Here is a 22211-nt window from a genome sequence, read left to right on the forward strand (position 1 = left end):
TGAAATAATGAAGAATGAGATGAATAGAACCAAGACATCATATACAGGAACAGAAATATTGTTTTAATAATGACTGAACAAATAGGTTACTTTGACTATAATAAATACCTAAATTAACTATAAAGGATATATGAAGATAAATGCTATCTGCATCCAGAGAAATAACTGAAAAATAGAAGTATGTACAGAATGATATATATATATATATATATATATATTTGTGTGTAATAGTAGCCATCTCTAGGGCTTTACATGATAAATTTGCAGGATAATTTTGTTGTATATTTGAAATGAATAGCAAGTTTTACATAGCAAATTTCATTGCAATAATCTTTTTATTGTACTTTGTTATGGAAATGCTTGTTTTATTCTATAAATTTAATAATAAAAAAGAATCAGTAATTTCCTTTGGGAGTGTGTGTGTGTGTGTGTGTGTGTGTGTGTGTGTGTGTGTGTGTGTGTGTATAAGTTCCTTCCCCACATTGTTGCTCTTTGGTAAAAGGCAAAAGCCATTTAGTAGTTGAGTTGAGGCATTTTCTGGAGATGAATCCCTTCAGATATACCAGAGAACAACAAGGTGGAAAGGAGACTTTCTCTCTCTCCACCAAATTGGCTGTATCAGATTTACTAAATGAGTAGGAGATAGTGCATCCAGTTAAAAGCAGAGATGCACACCCAAGGACACATGGGATACAGAAAGGCAAGAAATTGGACATGAGAGAAGAGAGCCTCATGTAGCTCTACAATGAGAGAAAGGACTTCTAGGCTCTGGAATACTAGGAGTTGGGAGTCATCATTTGCAAAATATGTATCCTATACATGTTTTTGTACACTACATTTGAGTCCACTATTCCCATTGAACTGTGTACATTTGTGAGAGAATGCTCCTCAGTTTTGGGGGAAGAATATTTTGTACCAATTGCTCTTATTTATGACATCTAAGTAATACCTTTGCTAAAAAAATTGATTAAGTCTACTGGCTGATTGTTAATGGGAAACAGACTAGTGGAAACTCATGAACTAAAGTAGTAGGAGTAACCATGCACAGGGTTACCTCTAGTGGTAGTTTTAGAAGGGTGATACCACAGGGTATACCTCTACATGCTGAGCATAGTAGCTACTTCTGTAGGTCAAATCCATGAATGTGAATTGAAATTCAGAGAGGATCCTAGAGGGAGCACTATGCTTACAAACTAGTCTATTTCTCTCCCAGAAAGCTGTATTATTTAGTCATGTCCTTCGAGGTGAGATTGGTTCAGGAAAATAAAACTCCTCCTTCAGAAACAGAAGAAAAGTAAACCAGAACTTAACAATTTAGCAATCTTGCAGTTCAGGATTGACTGAGCTATATATTCATGAGATCCAATATGCCCCCAAACCGGTGAACCTTTAAGATGCTACACTGCTCCATAATATTTTACATTTATATAGCTCCTTAAGGTTTGCCAAGCATTTTACATATACTAAGTCATTTGAGTTTCACAACAAACCTTTGATGTATGAGGAATGAGACCCATATTTTGACCCCAGCCAGTATTAGGATTTGTTTAGCTCTGCTCTGTGGATTTGTTATTGTTAGGTCTGTCCAACAGCAATTGGGGATGTCTTGGAAACTAGAGAGTTCCCTCTAACTGGAGACCTTCAGGTGAAAGGTTGATGACCCCTGGGAGGCAGGGTGGGTATAGGGGGAATTATGCAGAGGAACTCTTGGTCAGCTAAGGCTTAGTGGATGTGGCTTCTGAGGTGCCTTTCTTCTTTGATTCTATGATCTAATTTGTGACCCTTCTTTTCCTTCTCCAGGCAGAGATGGTGCACAGTGCTTTCCAAGCACAAAGAGCTTTCCTCTTGTTAGCATCTCAGTACCAACAGCCCCAAGAGGTAAGATCCATTGAATGCTCCTGACACTGTGGTCTTCTCTGTATACCTCTAAAAACAGCTATGCATATTGTAGAACAGTAACAGAAAAGCAACAAAGTGTTGTCTGTGAGATACTTCTCTCAGATTGAGCCTTGGACCACATCTATAAGTACCTGCTAATCGCTATCAGACTACAGCTGACCTAAGCAATTTAACCATCTTCACAATCTAAATGTACAAATTGCATTAACCTTTATGTCCATGATTGAAAAAAATGCAGTACACACACATTTACATCTGTATTTTGGTGGGGCAGGGCAACGAGGGTTAAGTGGCTTGCCTAGGGTCACTCAGCTAATAAGTGTCAAGTGTCTGGGGCTGAATTTGAACTCAGGTCCTCCTGAATCTAGGGCCTGTGCTCTATGCACTGCCCCAACGTCCGTATTTTTTTAAGAACCACAGCAAACTTAAGAGACAATGTGAAATGATAGAAGGATTAACATTTATGATGAAGTACTATGAATCAGCAAATAATTTTACATAATTTTATTTGATCCTTTGCATCCTTCGTGAGGTAATAATACAAATAGACAACATGTATATAGTACTTAATATATGCCAAGCACTATCCTAAGCACCTTACAATTATTATCTCATCCTCACAAAAATCCTGGGAGGTAGGTTCTATTATTATCCCTGTATTACAGCTATATAAACTGAGACAGAGGTTAAATGAGTTGCGCTGAGTCACACAGCTACTAAGTATCTGTGACCAGATTTGAACTTAGGTCTTCCTGACCTACCTAACTGCCCCCAGGTTATAGGATCATAGATAGCTTCCTGGAAGCATCCTTAGAGACAATCTAGACCAGTCCTTTCATTTTACAGATAAGGAAACTGAGGTCTGTAGAGGTTATTGCCTGACGTGGCACAGGTAATATGTGGAATAGGCAGTTTTTAAGTCCAGGCCTTTGTTCCTCGGCCCAGCACTTTCTTCAGGCTGCCACAGTGCCTCCCATCTTGGGATTTGTAAAGCAGAGTCTAGTTCTGGTGTTCCTCTTAGCTGTGGGGCCTTGGCTAATTGCATAATTCCCTTGGTCTCAGTTTCCTCATCTGTAAAATGATAACAATGGTGTTTCGTTGTTTGCAAATAGCCCGGTGCTATGAGAACAATTGTTGCTATTCTATACACTGAAGCTCGGAGAGAAAGCAAATTCTCCAAGTTCACACAGCCAGTGTCATCGGAGGTTGGACTAGTCAAACTCAGAGGTGCCTTAAAAATCTATAGCTATATAATTGTAACACCTAGGTTTAAGTCCCACTTCTGCTGTTCTGTTCTGCTATCTGTTCCATGACCTTGGTTGTTGCATGTAGCCACCCTTTTGTGCTAGGTCAGTAGAAAAGGTCAGTTACAGAGTTGGACTTTGGGGGGCCTTTTTGCTTCTTTTCCCTTTTTTGGAGGGGCTGGTCTAGAGATTAGATGAGCTAAGAAAAGACTTGGGCAATACGGGCAGATAAGGAGAAAGTAGAGGAGGAATTCGTAGGTAATGCCAGTCACTGGAGAAGAAGGGATTGTGCACATAACTCCTTCCCCACCCCTCTGTCTACCAGAGGGGACAGAAGGAGGGAGGGAGGGGGGGGAAGAAGAGAGGGAGAGAGAGGAATAATAAGGGACTAAAACCAAGACATAAGGGAGCAAAAAACCTGGACTTTGCTTTCTTATTTTTTTGTTTGTTTTTTGTTTTTCTGGGGGGGTTTGCAAGGCAATGAGGGTTAAGTGACTTGCCCAGGGTCACACAGCTAGTAAGTGTCAAGTGTCTGAGGCAGTATTTGAACTCAGGTCCTCCTGAATCCAGGACTGGTGCTTTATCCACTGTGCCACCGACTTTGCTCTCTTATTACCACGAATTGTTCAGATGGCACAGGTCTGAGGAAAAGGGGATTGCCTTTCTAGCGATCCCAAGTTTGTTTTCTTTCCAGGAGGAGTCCAAGGCCAGGGGGAGTGGTGCCATAAGGCTAAAACTTTACATCCATGCCTGGGGTAAAAGTAAAATGCGGGTGCAGCTAGGTGGCACACTGGATAAAGCACTGACTTTGGATTCAGGAGGACCTCAGTTCAAATCCGGCCTCAGACACTTCACACTTACTAGCTGTGTGACCCTGAGCAAGTCACTTAACCCTCATTGCCCCCCCCACACAAAAAAATAATGATAGACCCCACCTATCCAGGAAACTCAAGTTTGTTTCCTTTCTGAGGAGGGTTCAGTCATAGGATAGGGCATCCAAAAGACTGTATAGGACCCTGGAGAAAAGGGAGAAACCCCTGGAGATAGAAGAGTTTATTGATTATATAAGTATCTGAACATCGTAAGAATTTCCAGTGCTCATGCAGTAACAAGGGACCCTTTTAATCTACATCAGTAGAGTCCTAGGCATGACTTATATTCTGAGATTTCCCAGAGGAAAAATCTGGGTGGGAGCCAGAATGGCTGGAGGGAATCTTTTTTTTTTTTTCAGTGGTGGAGAGAGATGGGAAAGGAAAACCTCCAAAACTGATTATTGTCCTTGTAAACCCAGAACATGGGGAACTGGGTCATAGGCTACAGAGATGCTAAAAACATCTGGCCAGTCTCTTTATATATGCTTAAACCTCCTGATGTTGGAAAACTTGGCTGGGAATATCAGAAAATAGAACTTCACTTGAGATTTATAGAATTTTCACCTTTCACAGCATGAATCACTCGACATTAGTAAAGGAAAGAGCAAGCTGACCTGCCTCACAGACATGGCCTGAGTAGGTGAAATTACTCAACATGTTCTTAATCAGTGGAACAGAGTGTCACTATTTAGTGACCACTTTGCTAGTGCTAAGCCCCAATGTATGGCCTTGATAGAAGGGAACTTCCTTTTTAAGCAATCAGCAAAATCGTGACACATCAGCCTATGCTCTTTACTACTTAAGATCTTTTTTAATTGATGTTTTTCCTGGGTTTTTTAAATTGCACTTTGTGTGGGCCTCATTGCAGAATGAAAATTTTTGGACCTCCTACAGACACAGTACATGGCTTCTTTCCCAAGTTTTCCATGTCCTTGAGATCCTTGAGTTATCTTTCCAAGTGATATCATTGACTCTGAACTTACATTTTCTCTTTAATGACAAACTTTTTGTAAGCTAGGTTCTTAACCATGGCACTTAACTGAAGCAGAAATTCCCTGTGCTACACTATAGTTGTTTCCTTCCTTGGTTTTCTCGTCACTCTTTAGGAAGGTATATGGGAAAGATCTTTTTCCCAATAGTCCCTCAAAGATGAGTGTCAAATAAGGTGAATATGTGTGAGTTCTTTCCCCATCTTTGTCCAGGGAATGCATTTGGTCCTTTGCAAAAGAGATCATCAAAGCCATCGGAATATGAGACTGTGTAGTGTGTTAGAAGAAGTGCAGTGCATTGGCTAGAGCCCCAGACTTGGAATCATAACCTGAGGTCAGATGCTAACTTTGCCATTAACCATCTCTGTTACCTTAGGCAAGTTACTTAATCTCTTAAGGCCTCAGTTTGCTTATTTGTGAAATGAAGGGGTTATACTGAATGACCTGTAAAAGCTATTTTAGCTCCAGATCCCATGTGATATTTTGATATTTTATTTTTAAGCCTTGTTCTTCCCTTTCTTTGAGTGAACTAAGAATATAGTCATAATACTTCAAGAGGAAAAGTAATGTACAGCCACTTCCACCCCCTTCACCCCACCCCCCCATAAGTATTTCCTCTTCCATTCACAATGTGGGGGGGAGGGGTGGGGGGAGAATGGGAAAGTCTCTGCATGATCTACTTTGTCTACATTCCTGTGCCACAAAATGAGCTAGGGCAAGAGATAATCCGAGTTTGACTGGGCAGGGTTGTTTGGGATTACAACAAATGTAATTCTTGGTTCTCTCTACTTCATTCCTAAACATGATCATGGGGAGAAGAGGAGGGCTAGAAGAAGGAGGGAATAGATTTGGTCAAAGGGTGCACATTGTGTTCCTCTCCCAGTATCAAGGACATAGGCTGCCCAGTTTTCTTTATAGCATCCCAAACAATATTCTCTAAGCAGGAATCATTGGCAGGTGGGGATATGACACTGGTCCTGCAAAAGAATTTAGCATCAAATAAAACATAGTTACTTGCCCCAGTATGCCATAAAATCAAAGATCCCAATAATTACAATCCTCTGTCATCATTTAAAATTGTCATATTATTATCTTATGTTTTACAAAATTTGAATAATCAATGTTTATATTGATTTCTAAGGACACCACTAAATATATGTTACATAAAATTCTACTGTATCATAAGTATAACCCATCTGGAATCAGTAACCTACATTAATACATATTAGACATCTAATTACCAATTGCTTTGTTTGGGTTCTTTAAATTAAAAAAAATGGAAATGGAGGTTGGTCTGATTATTTCATATCTCTCCAAATCAGAAGATTATAGAGGTGGCATAGACTACAAAGGTTCTTTATTTCAACCTGTAACTGAATCCTCTATCCCCTCTCCAACAACATCCCTGTTAAACAGACATCCAGTTGTAGAGAATAGCCCACTCAGTGTACGAGGCTGGATTTGAACTCAAGTACTCCTGACTCCAGGGCCAGTACTCTATCCACTGAGGCACTCACCTGCCCTTAAATATCCATAGTTCCTATGCCCAAAGGGCTATGGGACTGTGCATACCCTTTGACCCAGTAATGCCACTAGTAGTTCTGTATCACAAAGAGATCATAGAAAAGGGAAAAGACCCACATGTACAAAAATATTTATAGCAGCTCTCTTTGTGGTGGCAAAGAATTGGAAATCAAGGGAATGCCCATCAATTGGGGAATGGCTAAACAAGTTGTGGTATAGGAATGGAATGGAATGCTATTGTTGTGTAAGAAACGATGAGCAAGGAGATTTCAGAAAAACCTGAAAAGACTTAAGTGGAATGATACTGAGTGAAGTGAGCAGAACCAGGAGAACATTGTACACAGTAACAACAATATTGTGTGATGATCAACTGTGATAGACTTAGCTCTTCTCAACAATACAGTGATCCAAGACGGTTCCAAAGAACTCATGATGGAAAATGTTCTCCACATCGAGAAAAAAGAATTGTAGATTCTGAATGCAGATTGAACCATACTGTTTCTACTTTTGTTTGTTTGTTTTTCTTTTTTGAGGTTTTTCCCATTTGTTCTGATTCTTCTTTCACATGGCAAATGCAGAAATATGTTTAATGTGATTGTACATATAAAACCTATATCAGATTTCTTTCTGTCTTGGGGAGGGGGGAGGGAAAGAGGGAGAAAAAATTGGAACTAAAAATATTATGAAAACAAATGTTGACAACTATCTTTACATGTAACTGGAAAATAATAAAATACTTTTATGATTTAAAAATAAATAAATATCCATAGTTCCTTTAACTTCAGGTACTTGTGGAACTAAAGTAGCTTAGACTGTTTTACTCGGCCCTAGATGGAGAGTAGGAGCATTGGGAGGAATTTGCAAAGAAGCAAGTTTCAGTGCAATATAAGGACACATTTAATAATAATTAAATCTCTCTTATATTGGAATGGGCTGCCTCACGGAGCGGCAAGTTCCCCATTCTCAGAAGTGTTTAAGTGATGGCTGATCATCTAACACTCCTGAACCCAAAGAGATAAAATATTCTCTTTTTTATGTGTTTGTTTTTGAAGACTTACTATCTCACCCAGGCTGGAAGTTCAGGAGCTACTCGTGTCCTTAGTCCCACTCTGATGAGGAGAGGAACTTTGACATGCTCCATTTCTGATGAGTTGGTTCATTCCCTCCCCTTGACAGCCTGGTGGCCCCCTCCTTGCCATATTAATGTCCTACACAAAAGCAGCTTAGCCTGTTGCAACTCTCAACTTCCAAGCCCAAGAGATCCTTCAGGCGGCCTCAGCCTCTTTGGTACCTGGGAGTATAGCAGTACACCACCACACTCATTCTACTAAAAAAAATCCCTGACAAGAATTCTAGCACACCCTCCAAACCTAAATTCTCAGTCAACAAACATTTGCTGAGCTACTCTGTCTGTCAGCATATATAGTTTCATATCCCTATATCCTGGGTGTGCTGGCAAATGTTTAACAGCCAGTTCCCTGAGGGGAGAAGGAGGAGTGGAGGGGGGGGATGTATGGCAGGACACACTTTTAAGTGTAATCCACGTTAATAATAATCACTTTCCTAAGTGTAGACAATCAGCAAAACAATGTCAAGCCTTGATTGATATAAATCAATCAGCATTTACTGATTTCTGAGGTGTAAATGATCACATTGACAAGTTAACAGCTGGCTCTCCAAAGCAGGGTCCGTCTGGCCCCAACACACCCCTGGACTTGGACCATTCATCCCAGGTTGTAACAAAAGAGAGGGAGACATAAGACTGGAAAGGTAGATTGGAGCCAAGTTGTGGAGAATTTTAAATGGCAGACTGAGGAGTTTGTGGATTTCTATAAGGGCAGTAGGGAATAACTGACATTTTTTGATCAAAGTCAGGTTATACCTTGGGCTGACTTTTTTGGTAGCCCTGTAAGTCATGAATTGGGGCAAGGGAGAGGAATTTAGGAACAGGAAGACCAGTTTGGATGAAAGACAAATATCCCAACACTTGCTAGAGAAGACTAGAGTCAGACCATGGGATATAGTATTCCTAGGATTAGTCTGACCTTCACTTTGTACAACTGCAGTGTCTAAGACCAAAGAGTCAGCTCTTGAATTTGCCCAACATAGGCAATTGGAAACCCCGGAAGATTTTTAAGCAGAAGACTTGTATGGGCAGACCTGTACTTTAGGAAGATTGTGGCAGAGGGATGGGAAAGGACAGATGGGAAGGAGGAAAGAAGGAGATGACAACAATAGTCTGATTTTCACATGTCTGAACTGGAAGCATTGCCTCCAGCAGCACAGAGCCTCTGGAATGTTGGTCTGGACCCATATCCAATGAAGACTATCACCCTCCTGAGTCACCGGTGGGCTTGGTTGTTCCTGGGAGGTCTCCCACTCAAGGCCTCACAAGACCTAACCTCTGTTAACTTGCAGGAACATATGGGCAGCCTGAGACAGGTGGTATGACTGCAGCTGTTGTGCACTTAATACTATGTGATTATATATATGCACATGCACTTGCATTCTACAGAAATTAACCCAATATTTTCAAACCACTAAAAATGATTTGAAGTAAATAGAATGACTTGGGTTTGGGTTTGGGTTTGGGTTTTGAAATGAACTTTGACTCACCTCTTCCAGGCTAGGAAGCCACTATCTGAATGAAGATGAGGGAAAGCTTCCTATGGGCACCTTCCTCTGCTTGCTGCAGCCTTTGGTCTCCACCTGGAAAGAAGCAGGTGCCATCCTGTACTCAATGCAGAATCATCAAGCAGATTGTTTGTTTTTCATCATTCTAGACCCTAGTGGCACGTTATAGTGCTCAGCATAGTCCTCCAAGCACTCAGTAAATATTTGTAATTGATTAATGTATGGAACAGTCTGGGGAAGGAAATAGAGGGCTGGCCTTGGAGTCAGGATGTACAAGGGTCAAGTACCCCAGCCTCAACATATACTGGCTGTGTTACCCTGAGCAAGTCACTTACTCCTCAGTGCCCCCACACAACTCCCTGAGCCTATGAATTGCAATGAAGCTATCAAGCTGTAAGGGAAGAGAAAGTACTTTGAGGGAAGCTTCTTAGACCAATGAAATCACAAGTCCAGTCCAAAAAAATGAGTCAATAACAGCATTGATTCTTGTTCCATCTTTTTTTTTAAGTTTAGTGAGACAGATCACATAAACTAAATGAATACTCCATGGAGCAATAATGTACAAATAGTCTAATTATTTATGAGCATTAATAGATCAGGATTGTTAGTGGGCTCATGAATATGCAATCTATGGTGTCTAACAAATCTTATAGAGCTTTGAGGTTTATTATGAAGAAGTCAAAGCCATGGTAATTTATGGAAACCCAAAGTTTAAGGTTTCCTACTAAAATTATATACTTCCCATTTTGGAGGGGGGGGGGAGTCATTCAGTAGAACATGTAGAGGTCTCAGCACTAAATGATAAATGGAGCATGGAACAGACGAACCTAAGGAGAACTAGTCCTGAAGTCAGAGCATAGATTTAGGGCTAGAAGAGATCTTTGAGATCATCTAATTTAGAACAAGGCTTCTTAAACTTTTTTCACTCATGACCACTTTTCACCAGTTAAATTTTTATGTGAGCCAGGTATATATAACCTTTTACTTTTGCCAAATTTTTCACAGTCCCCACATTCAGGTACATGACTACATATGGGATCACAAACCCACAGTTTAAGAAGCTAGAGTCTTGAGGTTCTCAAATTTTTTGTTCTCAGGACCCCTTGACACTGTTAAAAATTATCAAAGACCCCATAGGGCTTTTCTTTATATAAGTTGTGTTAATATTTCCCATGTTGGACATTAAAACATCTTAGTATTATTATGAAAAGAGATGCTAACTCCCTGAAAGAATCTTAGAGACACCCAGGAGACTCCACACCATACTTTGAGAACCGTTGCTCTAATCCAACTCTCCCATTTTACACATGAGAAAACTGAGAGTCAGAAAGAGGAACTGACTTGCACAATGTCACAAATGTGAAACTAGGCTCCCTGGTTCCATGTACAGCACTCTTTCTCCTATCTCTCAATCTTTTCTGTTACTGTTGAGGGCACTGACATCCTCTCAGACACCCAAAATGCCACTCCAATGTCATCTTCAATTCCTCACTCACACTCACTCTACAAATCAAAATTGTTCAATATTGTCATTTCAAGCTTCACAACATGTATTGTATATGTCTTGTATATATAGTTTAGAACAAGTTTAGTCTGATTCCTTTCCAGAATGTGGGTCAGATATTCCAGGTTTCTGTCTTTTGTTAAAAAGCTCTAACAAAGGGGCAGCTAGGTGGTGCAGTGGATAGAGCACCGGCCCTGGAGTCAGGAGTACCTGGGTTCAAATCCGGCCTCAGACACTTAACACTTACTAGCTGTGTGACCCTGGGCAAGTCACTTAACCGCAATTGCCTCACTAAAAAAAAAAAAAAAAAAAAAAAAAAAAAAAAAAAAAAAAAAAGCTCTAACAAGGTGAGCCTTATATTGACCAGACCTACAGTGTAGGGGGATCTAGAAATAATAGAAAGGAAGTCAGACTCTTGAGCAAAGCTAAACTAACTCCAAAGATTTTCTGTAGCCATTTCTGAGAAAACCACCAAAGAATTTCAGGTTCACAGTTTCTTCAAAGATATCGAAAGGTTTAGGATTGGGGGAGGCGTAAAGTGGAGAGAGGGAAGATATATAATCTTTAAGGTGCTGATAATTGGACAGTAAGGGATTTCGTTTCTTAAAGTGAAATGTCTGCTTAAAAATCCTACTCTAAGGGGCAGCTAGATGGTGCAGTAGATAAAGCACCAGCCCTGGCTTCAGGAGGACCTGAGTTCAAATCCAGCCTCAGACACTTGACACTTACTAGCTGTGTGACCCAGGGCAAGTCACTTAACCCTCATTACTCCACCAAAAAAAATTTTTTTAAATCCTACTCTAAAATTTCTTTTAGCACTATGAGCAAAAGGGCGGAACCAGGCCAAGGAAATGGCAAAAAGCATTTTTATTGAATAAGTGGTTTATTATTTTTATGCACATAGTAAAGAGGCTTTTGTAGGTAGTTTTTTTTTCATTGTTTCTAGGAAAGGCCTTTTTTTCTTTTTATTTGTTTTGTCCTTTGTTTTTTGTGGCAATGAGGGTTAAGTGACTTGCCCAGGGTCACACCACTACGTGTCAAGTGTCTGAGGCCGGATTTGAACTCAGGTCCTCCTGAATCCAGGGCTGGTGCTTTATCCACTGTGCCACCTAGCTGCCCCTGCCTTTTTTCTTTTTAACCCAGGAGATACTTGTAGCTATAGAAGCAACTAAAAGTCAGATATTTCATTTTTTATCAAAAAATCAATTAAATTTTACTTTTTAAAGAAAATTATACATTTCTCAGTGTTTGCCCTCCAAAAATCATTCACTGTTTTGCTTACTGTTGTCTTAAAAGTTGTTTAACTTGTCTTCTCATCTCTAATAGGTAGTAATTTGATACTGTTGTAGAAATTACTTTGCAGATTAATTACATTAGCATTTGCCTGTAAATGCTCAAATAATAGCATCATAGAATGTTAGCACTCAAAGGGAAATTAGCAATCATCTAGTCTAACCCTCTCATTTTTCAGATGAGCAAACTGAGGACCATGTAAATAAAATAGCAGTTAGTAGTAGAATATATATGCACAAACACACACACATGCAGGTGCAGGTATATATCTAATCACATATAGAGTGCATAGGCTAAAAAGAATTTGAGTGCTTAATGAAATAAATAGAATTGAATTTTCTTTAATCATTTTCTGAGGAAAATTTCCCATTGTAGATATAGATGTGAGATATGAGATGGGGAAATACCCTTTACTTTCACATCATCCTGTTCATGAAAAGAAAATAAGCACTGGTATTTGTATTTGCACTGAGTAACTTGTGGGAAGACTGTTCTCCAGGCTACAAGTAAATGCTGGCAAACGTAGACCCTAGCTCTACTCTAAAGAATGTGGAAAAGGATGTGGCAATCCCTGTGATGTCACTGAGGTCGGCTTGTATTTCTAGCCCAGAGCTACCAATTCAAGATTGAATCCCAACAGGAAAGCCAATTATTAGTTTATCAAAATGTAGAGAGGAGAAAAAAAAGAGGCAGTGGAGTTGACAGCCTATCTATGAATGTGAGAGAAAGGAGAGCCATTCTGTCATTCATCTGTCTAGACTGTTTGCTTCCGTAAAGGGAAACTGTGAATGAGCTTGTGAGTTGTGATTGGAGTGTGGTGGCTTTGCAGACATTCAGAGACAGCAGGGTGGAAGAAAAGAGGATTTTTTAAGTTCCTGTCATGTTGGGATATCACTCATGGTGGCCTTTTGGGAAAAAAAAAAACCGGATAAAGCACATTAGCTCATCCCTCTTTGTGTAAGACATGAATTGGGTTATTAATGATTACTAAGAGGAAGTATGGTGGTTATTTAATAGAGTATAAAGGACTTTGGGGGTTAACCCAGGGGCAAAAGGTTAATAAAGGATATTATATCTTGTCTTCTGCATTGTTTCATACTAAGTATTTTTGTCAGGGGTCCAGAGCACCTTGATAACAGATGCTGTGTCAAAAGACAGAAAGGCATCTTGAGCTAAGGATTTTTCCTTTCTCCATTTGGTCAAATGTTGGGGTTACTTTGTATGGTGTTTAATTTTTTAAAAAATAATCCACTATTTATCGTTCACTATAGTCAACCTAAATACTTGCTTGTTAATGGCTATAAATTTGATATAAGGAGTTGGAAGACATGGAAACTTTTATTTTATGACATGAACAAAAATTTGTAGATGGCAAAGTTTAATATCTTAAGTCAGTGAGTCATTAACCAATTGCTCTTTAGAAGCCAAATGGGTTTTGGCCTTGGTGGGATTCAGATGTGCTACTTGTTAACACTTTCAGCCAATTTCAGTTTGCAGCCTGTTTGTAGAACATCGCTTCTGTGATCTGTACAAGCTATATAAGTGAAAATAGCAGGAGCAGACAAGGTAATTCCAGCTGGCATCCCAGCCCTGCATCAACTGTAATAAATTACTTAGCTGAGCCCATGGTGTGTTACTTTTTATGGTCATGTTCTATATTTGTGTGGGCAGGAGAAGGATCACATGGCAAAATGATCATTTGATATTAGTGTTTATGTGTAGCAACTCAAGGCTGCTAGCCTTTCCTGTGCATACGGAGCCCTAAAACCTAAGCCCCTTACTGAAGGAAGGAAACACTACAAATGCTTTGTTCCAGCTGCATCAAATGTAAAATGATCTGGAATAAATTGTGCATCATTATCTGTGAGGCAGGGCAAACTCTGTCTTATCCTCTGACTAATTTAAATGCTGTGCACTTTCTAGATATTTGAAGACTGTATTTTAAGAATAATAAACCCTGGCAGAAGGGTCATGGTCCTGACTTTATGTATTTTCTAGATTCTCCTTCTCCCCCAGCTTAAATCTGAAAGAATCTGATTTTGTGGCAAATCAATTTGAAAGGGCTCATATTTATGGGTTTGGGATTTTTTTGTTTGTGGTGTTTTTCTTGGATTGTCTTCCTTCCTCAGCCCATCTTGTTAATGCTTGATGCTATATTATCAAATACACAGAGAATGGTAATTGTTTCTTTTCCTATGCATAAACTGAAAAGGCGGGCTGCTGTATCAATTTGGTTTTAATCAATCCAGAAAGAAGCAAAGAAATTAAAAGCATTTACATAGCCCTTTTTGTTATTGTTTTTGAGTCATTTCAGTCACATCTGATTCTTCATGACCCTATTTGGGGTTTTCTTGGCAAATATTAGATTGGTTTGCCATGTCCTTCTCCAGCTCATTTTATAGGAAACTGTAGCAAACAGGGTTAAGTGCACTTGCCCAGGGTCACACAGCTAGTAAGTGTCCGAGACGGGATTTGAACTCAGGAGTCTTCCTGACTCCAGGGCCAGTGCTCCTTCAAATGTGCTGAGCACTGAAGACACAAATACAAAAGCAAAGATCACCCCCACACACATACCCGAGGAGCTTCCATTCTAACAGGAGGAAACGACACACAAATTCAGGTGGAGCCAGGGAAGGTTGCTTTGGTACCAAAATCCCCAGTAGGGAGTAAGTCGATTGGCACACTCCTTCCAGGAACAATGGTAGAGCTGGTTTGATTTTGGCTCCAATGCTGGAAAAAGAGGAGCTGCTGTTGAGACCCCGAAATCGAGAGCAACTTAAAAGAGAAATTTGCCCTTATGCAGTGCATTGTTAAATCCATTCACCTGACATGACCTAGCCCTGTTTAGTCTCTGCTTTCACTCAGCTGATTCTGTTTTAGGACCCCTCATAGGAACTGCTCTGGGAAGAAAGAGCCTGAAGATGTTTGTCCTCATTCCTTCTAATTGATGGGAGAGGTTAGCCCTTGTATAAACCCCACTTAGTGCCTTGGATCACAGAATTTCCAATTCCTATCCTTAAGGTTCATTCCATAACTTACTTCCTCCATGAAGTCTTACCAGACTATGTAGAGTTGCCAGTGACCTTTTACCTCTCCTCAAATCTCTCATCATTTTAGTGCAGTTTGTTCTGCACCACCTCCCCCCATTTGCCTTTATGTTTCTGTGAAACTACTCAGTACCCAGAAAGGCAGCATTGTGCCTGGATCTAAGTCTGACCTCCACTGATTAGGAGAGATGGCTAAATTACTCAAACGCGCTGAAGGTCAGTTTCCACACCTCTAAAATGGACATAATAATAACTCAGGTGCCTCACAGTAGTTGCAAAGCTCAAATGAGATACACATGTATTAAACATGACTATCAAATGTTGCAGTTGTCAGATGTATCACATAAGATACACATGTATATAAAGTGTTATTATTTTTATTATCAGATCAGATAGATACAGGGTAACGAATTAGGAAATTGTGATCATGCAGGTGAAAAAACTGATGAAGGCTTGAACTACAGTGATTTGATCAAAGTCAAAAACGTTAACTGTTTGATTTGGTGTCACAGTTAGTAAAAAGAACGAATAATCGTTTCTGTGTAATTGTTATTGAGGGCAGCTAGGTGATGCAGTGGATAGAGTGCTTGGCCTGGAGTCAGGAAGACCTGAGTTCAAATACTACCTCAGACACTTACCTGTGTGACCCTGGGCAAGTCATTTGCCTTGGTTTCTTCATCTGCAAAATGAGCTGGAAAAGGAAATGGCATATCACTCCAGTATCCTTGCCAAGAAAACCCTAAATGGGGTCACAAAAAGTCAGACATGACTAATGTTACTAAACAACAACAATCAATATTGTTTATAATACACCTTGAATTAGTCATATGAATTTGGAATGAGAAAAATCATATGAATAGCAATTTAATGAAATATTAATAAAGCCCCTCAACTGAATAATACTATCTTTCATGTCCTTTTTTAAGGGCATTTTTAATGCCCTTATTGAAGGTATTATAGATGACTGCAACTTCAAATGTGAGAAAGTAGTGATGAGAGATTATCACAGCCAGATTTTGGTGACAGATGTAGCTTGAGTGCTCAATGATAATAAAAGAGAAGTTCTGGAGGAAATGTGCTGATTAAATTCACATGGACTGTGGTTATCCAGCTGGCCTGGTATTCAAATGCAGTTAAGAAAATGTTCCAATTAAGTATATTCTTCTCTGTGCAGATTTTACACATGATTTTTAAAAAAAGATTTGAGTATCAAATCAGGATAACTAATATGTTTTCAATGCCCATCGTTAGTCTACTGAAAGTGGTGATTGTGAAATTACAACCACAGAAATTAGTGAACAGAAAGATTTTACTGAGTTGGCTCTGAGCACATTTGTCTGTAGAATACTAGCCAATACAGCACCATCCAGTCAAGTTTGAATGGCTTAGCCCATGGAAATCTTATCATTTTCTTGGCTTATATCCCATAATTAAATGTGCACAGATAGCTTTTGTGAATTATCATAAAGTAGATCATATATTCCCATAGGAATAGTGATATAATTGGGGGTTAGACTCCTGACAGAGAAATTGGTGTCAGATAAATTACAGATATGATAACAATATGCCATAAAAAGATTTGACAACTATAAACCTCTATGATCATTGAATACAGTAAGATGAACCCTCCAACCCTAAAATGAGGTGTATATATATATACATATATATACATACATACACATATATATATATGTATGTATGTATGTATGTATATTATACATAAGGCCTTGTGCTACAGTGTACTCATGGCATAGAAAAACAAAGTAAGCTTTTTATATGATTTATCTGAACTCTCTAAAACTAATATGTTGTCTATAATAATCATTTAATTAGTAATCATTTTACATAGTTTCTTAGAATTTAAAAAGTCTTTTTTGAAATTATTTTAGTGGCTTGTACCTCCTTTCTAAACTTACCAGGGAAAATGAACTGATGACTTCTTTTTCTCTTGATAAGTTACTCTATTGCTAGCAAAGATACCCCAAAATATTGCATTTATTTATTTTAGAATGGCACTCAAGAATTGGGGTTGTTGTTTTGGAAATCAAGTTTCTTAATGAAGGCTGTACTAAAAATGTAGTACCTAAAGAACAGGAGTTTTGGGGGGGCAGCTAGGTGGCTCAGTGGATAAAGCACCCACCCTGTATTCAGGAGGACCTGGGTTCGAATCCAGTCTCAGACACTTGGCACTTACTAGCTGTATGACCTTGGGCAAGTCACTTGACCCTCATTTGCCCCCGCAAACAAACAAACAAAAAGAAAAAGGAAAAAAAGAACAGGAGGTTTTTTTAATCTGGTCTTTTTCTTCATCTTCTTTTTCTTTGCTTTTTCATCCCTTTCCTTGTTGACTTCACACACACACACACACACACACACCCCTAGAGTAAAACTTGACAGAAAAAAGGAGGGGGGAGGGCAGCTTGTGGGGACCATGTGACAAGAGCAATTGTTATAGTTATACTATATTGTCTAGATCATGTGGGGGTGAGGGGGTGGAAGAAGGAAGACTTATTGGACACAAGCCAATTTTACACCATTTGGTTGAAGCCACATCCTATGCTAGTGACTAAATTGGTAAAGGATGGAAGAAGTGAAATATAGGTCATGGTGTTAAATAAATGGAGGAAATAGTTCTTTCTAACAAGGTGTCATACCACTTTAATTTTTGTTGGCTCATATTGCCATTAGAGGCAGCTAGAGGACAATGGATAAAGTGCTAGGCCTGGAATCAGGCTTTAGACACTTAATAGCTGTGTAACCATGGGCAAATCACTTAATCTCTATTTGCCTCAGTTTCCTCAACTAGGATAATAATAGCATCTACTGCCCAGGGTTGTTGTGAGGTTCAAATGAGATTACATTTGTAAAAAGCACTTGGCACATTTCCCAGCACATAGGAGTGATGGGTTTTGTTCAGTCATTTCTAACTCCCTGTGACCCCATTTGGGGTTTTCTTGGCAGAGATACTGTAGTGGTTTGCCATTTCTTTTTCCAGCTCATTTTCAGATGAGGAAACTGAGGTAAACAGGGTTAAGTGACTTGCCCAAGGACATACGACCAGTAAGTGGCACATAGTAGGCCCTATATAAATGCATATTCCCTTCCTTTCCTTCTCCTACTCCAGCTGTCCTCAGACTTTTTCATCTCAGGATCCTTTTACAGTCTTAAGGATCAAAACTCCAAAGAACTTTTTTTTCTGTCAGTTACATCTATCAGTGTTCAATATATTAGAAATTAAAAGGTAATTTTGAAAATATTTAATTCATTTAAAATTAATAATAAACCTATTGTAAATAACATATTTGCATAGAAAATAACTATTTTCCAAAACAAAAAAGGTGTTGTTCTCAATGGCATTGTTTTACATATTTTTGCAAATTTCTTTAATGTCTGGCTTATTTAGAAAACAATTGTATTCTCATATCTGCTTCTGCAATCCAGTCTGTTGGGATACATTGTTTTGGTTGAAGTATATGAAGAAAATCTGACGTCACAGAGATGTGTATTAGGAAAAAAGGGAAGTAGGTAAATGACATCTTTGTATTACTATAACAAATAGTTTTGATCTTGACAACCCTGTGAAAGGGTCTTGAGGATCCCAGGAGGGCCATACACCATACATTAAGAATCACTGTGGGACTGCTAAGTGTCACAGGGGCAGCTAGGTGGCACAGTGGATAAAGCACCAGCCCTGGATTCAGGAGGACCTGAGTTCAAATCCAACCTCAGACACTTGACACTTACCAGCTGTGTGACCCTGGGCAAGTCACTTAACCCTCATTGTCCCGCAAAACAAAATAAAAAAACTAAAACATCACTGTACTACTCAGTGCCTTTTTATCTCCCTCATACTGTAGTTGCCAGAGGGTTAAAGTAGTAAATAAGCATCTAACTTAGTGGTTCTTACCTTTTCAAGCAGAGGAAGTTGAAAGAGAGTAGGAACATTTATTAAGCAGTTAAGTTACCCAGTGCCAGGTATTATGCTTAGTGCTGAGGACACAAATACAAGCAAGACCGACCCTACCCTCAGGGAGCCTACATTCTTGAAGGAAGACAACACATGAAAAGGAGCTGGGGGTGGGAGAAGTAACAGCAAAGCAGCAAGGCTACTGGTAAGAAAATGAAGAGAATGCCCTGAGAGGGAGGGAAACCTGAGTGAAGTGAACATGACTAGGCTCCTCCTGAAATGTAAGTTCTTTTGAGATTTTGTGCCATGAATTACATTTATTTAAGTTGTTGTTGTTGTTGTTTGTCCTTTGTTCTCAAAGAGGACCATGACACCAAGGTGATGTCGTGACTGGCATTGAATTGGATTTAAGTGAGGGAGGGCTGTGCAGGGTCACCAACCTCAATCTCTCCTCTAGAGCCATCTTGGTTCAATGGCAAAATATAGATCAGGATGACTGGAGATGGCCCCAGAAGTGTGAGGCAATTGGGGTTAAGTGACTTGCTCAGGGTCTCACAACTAGTAAGTGTCTGAGATGAGATTTGAACTCAGGTGCTCTTGACTCCAGGACTGGTGCTCTATCCACTGTGCCACCTAGCTATTCCTAATTCAATAGTTATTTAAAAAAAAAAAAAAGATTGCAAGTACATGATGACACAAGATTAGGTGGTAGAGTGAAGAGAAAGAAGTCAGGAAGACCTGAGTTCAGGCCCTGGCTATGACACCATCAGCAAGTCAATTAGCCTCTTTTTGCCTTTGTTTCCTCATCTGTAAAATGGGAATAATAGCATCTAACCCCTAAGGTTATCCTACAGACAAAATGAGATTAATATATGCAAAGTGTTTACAAACCTTGACATAATCTATAAATACCAGCTATTATTAATTTCAGGAATGCTTCCAAAAGCATTTTTAGTTTATTCATCAAAGCAGCATTTACATGAATTTGAAAAAAATTGTTATTCATAATGAGGCATTATTCAGTCCACAGAAGATCTGTTAGCTTCCTTATTATGCTGTCTCAATGCATATTTTAGTTAGATAAATGGCCAAATGATAATACATGTGGCTTTGCTCACCCCTTGCAATAACTCTGTGGCCTGTCAGTTGAGAACCACTAATCTCACAGCCTGGTTGGGACTAAGACAAGAACTTATTCACAGTTCAGTAGATTATAGCTTCAGGAACAGTAAGACCCTTTCCCAAATTCCCTGTATAAATAAATCTGTAGGGCTCTCTGCTTTCTTGTGTCTTTTATCTGAAAAAAAAAAAAACAAGCAAAAAGTTATAGATCTAGAGTTGGGAGGGACCTGACAGGTCATATAATCCATATAACACCTTCATCTTTTAAATAAGAAAACTGAGGCTAAAGTTAAGGCAGTTAAATAATTTGCCCAGGGTCAGAGAAGTAGTAATTATCAGAGCTGGGATTTGACCTCCTGTTCTCTGATTCCGAACACTATGTTCTGTACCCTATAGCACATCTGCCAACCAAAATACCTGAGTCTTTCCAGAGAATATTACAGAGGACTTGAAGGTGCTTCTTTATGTTACCCATGACCAAGTACCATATGTTCTGAGATTAAAGTAGTACTCCCAAACATATTTCTTTGGTTTAGTTTACCCCAACTGTGAGGGAAAAAACCATCCTCTTCTCAATAATTCTCAGGAACTCAACAGGGATGTGACAAAGGCTCTTTATTTCCTTCTCATGAGAAGGAGGCACCCTAGTGTGCAGCTAGTGGATGCCAAAAAAAGGGGGCTCGAAGGCCTTGTTTTATACCCTAGTCCCTAATGTAAATGGACCCTCCCCTTTTTCATCATTGGTCCGATTACTCAAGGCTTACAATCTACGTGCAAAAACTAGCTAATCGGAATTCAGCATTTCCACCCCTCTTCCTTGTATGGGCATAACTCAGGAGTAGACCTTATACTTCCTTATATGGACACAACTCTGGAGTGGACCTTATTGAGACCAGGGCTCCTTGAACCATGTGACCTTGCTAACCTGAGGAGGAGGAAGGGATTGGAGACCTTTGTCCTACAAACACATTGAGAAGAGACAACTACCCATTTTCTCACACTAACCCATAGTGCCTCTGGGACATCTCAGATCATAGCTGGAATATGACTAGGTCTCTACAAATGTAGGTAAAAAGGTCCATAGTTCCAGTATAAGCATTCAAGGTGTGTGTCTGTCTGTGTGTGTGTCTGTGTGTGTATCAGATACAGGACAAGCTTCAATTCACCCTCCAGAAAATGCCAAAAACACATAAAGGACTCACAATCATCTATAAACCAGGAATACGATTCCCCTTTGTCTGTCTCCCATGAGCCTCAGCTTGCTCCAGGTCACTCTACAGTCCCCCAGATTTGTTGCACCACCCACAACTTTGGGGATGAACTTGGGGTTGCTAGAATGTCAATTACATCCTGACATTCTAAAGAGTGAGTCCAGCTTTCACCCCACCCTACCCCCAAGACTGAAAACATTCAGTCTCTTGGTAGTACCCTAAGGGCTTGGACTCCCTTGTTGAGAAAGCTCACTTGGGGACTAATAGACAACTCCCTTCCCATCCATTTTGCATTGTCTTAATAATTCATGATTGATTATATTAAAGGAAAAAAGCAAGGTCATTTACTTCTCCCATATTGTGGAGTAAGACTCTTGGTTTTTTCTGCTAGCTCTAGGAAGCATGGTCACAATCCTCTTTTCCCTAAGAGTCTGTCCAAGAACTCTCCTTTTGCTAAAAGTCTGGATTTCCAAACTCTAGAGCTTGAGTTTGCTTCAGAGGCAGCACTGAAGCTGCTCCTGCCTAAGACATCTTTCCTCTATTTAAGGTTCAGTGACTTCTACCGCCTGGTTAGGTCCCCTGTTCCTAGGCTCCCATCCCTCAGGCTGCTTTTCCAAGTTTGGAGGCAGGATCGTGGGGTCTGGGAACTTTTTGTCTCTGGTCACATGAAGGAAAGCAATTGCTGCTCTCCTGTGCCTCTGCACTAAGGCAGCCATTAGTATGTTCAGGAGTGGATGAGCCCCGACACACACACCTTCCATAGCCCTTGCTCTGAGCTCTTCTGATCTCCGGTACACATGCTACTAAAAGGGAAAAACTTAAAAAAAAAAAAAAAAAGACAAGGGGCAGCTAGGTGGCACAGTGGATAGAGCACCAGCCCTGGACTCAGGAGGACCTGAGTTCAAATTTGGCCTCAGACACTTAACACTTACTAGCTGTGTGACCCTGGGCAAGTCACTTAACCC

At 39.7% G+C, this 22211-nt stretch overlaps 1 protein-coding gene across 1 annotated transcript in view; it reads left to right on the forward strand.

The window, feature by feature from the left end:
* Positions 1-22211, forward strand: part of CAP2 (cyclase associated actin cytoskeleton regulatory protein 2) — a 155940-nt gene that overhangs the window by 71253 nt on the left and 62476 nt on the right. The window contains 1 exon segment of the mRNA XM_043975854.1: positions 1801-1878. Within this exon segment, the coding sequence (XP_043831789.1) occupies positions 1801-1878 (78 nt within the window).

This window comes from Dromiciops gliroides, chromosome 1 (genome assembly GCF_019393635.1).
Source record: "Dromiciops gliroides isolate mDroGli1 chromosome 1, mDroGli1.pri, whole genome shotgun sequence".
Taxonomy (NCBI): Eukaryota; Metazoa; Chordata; class Mammalia; order Microbiotheria; family Microbiotheriidae; genus Dromiciops; species Dromiciops gliroides.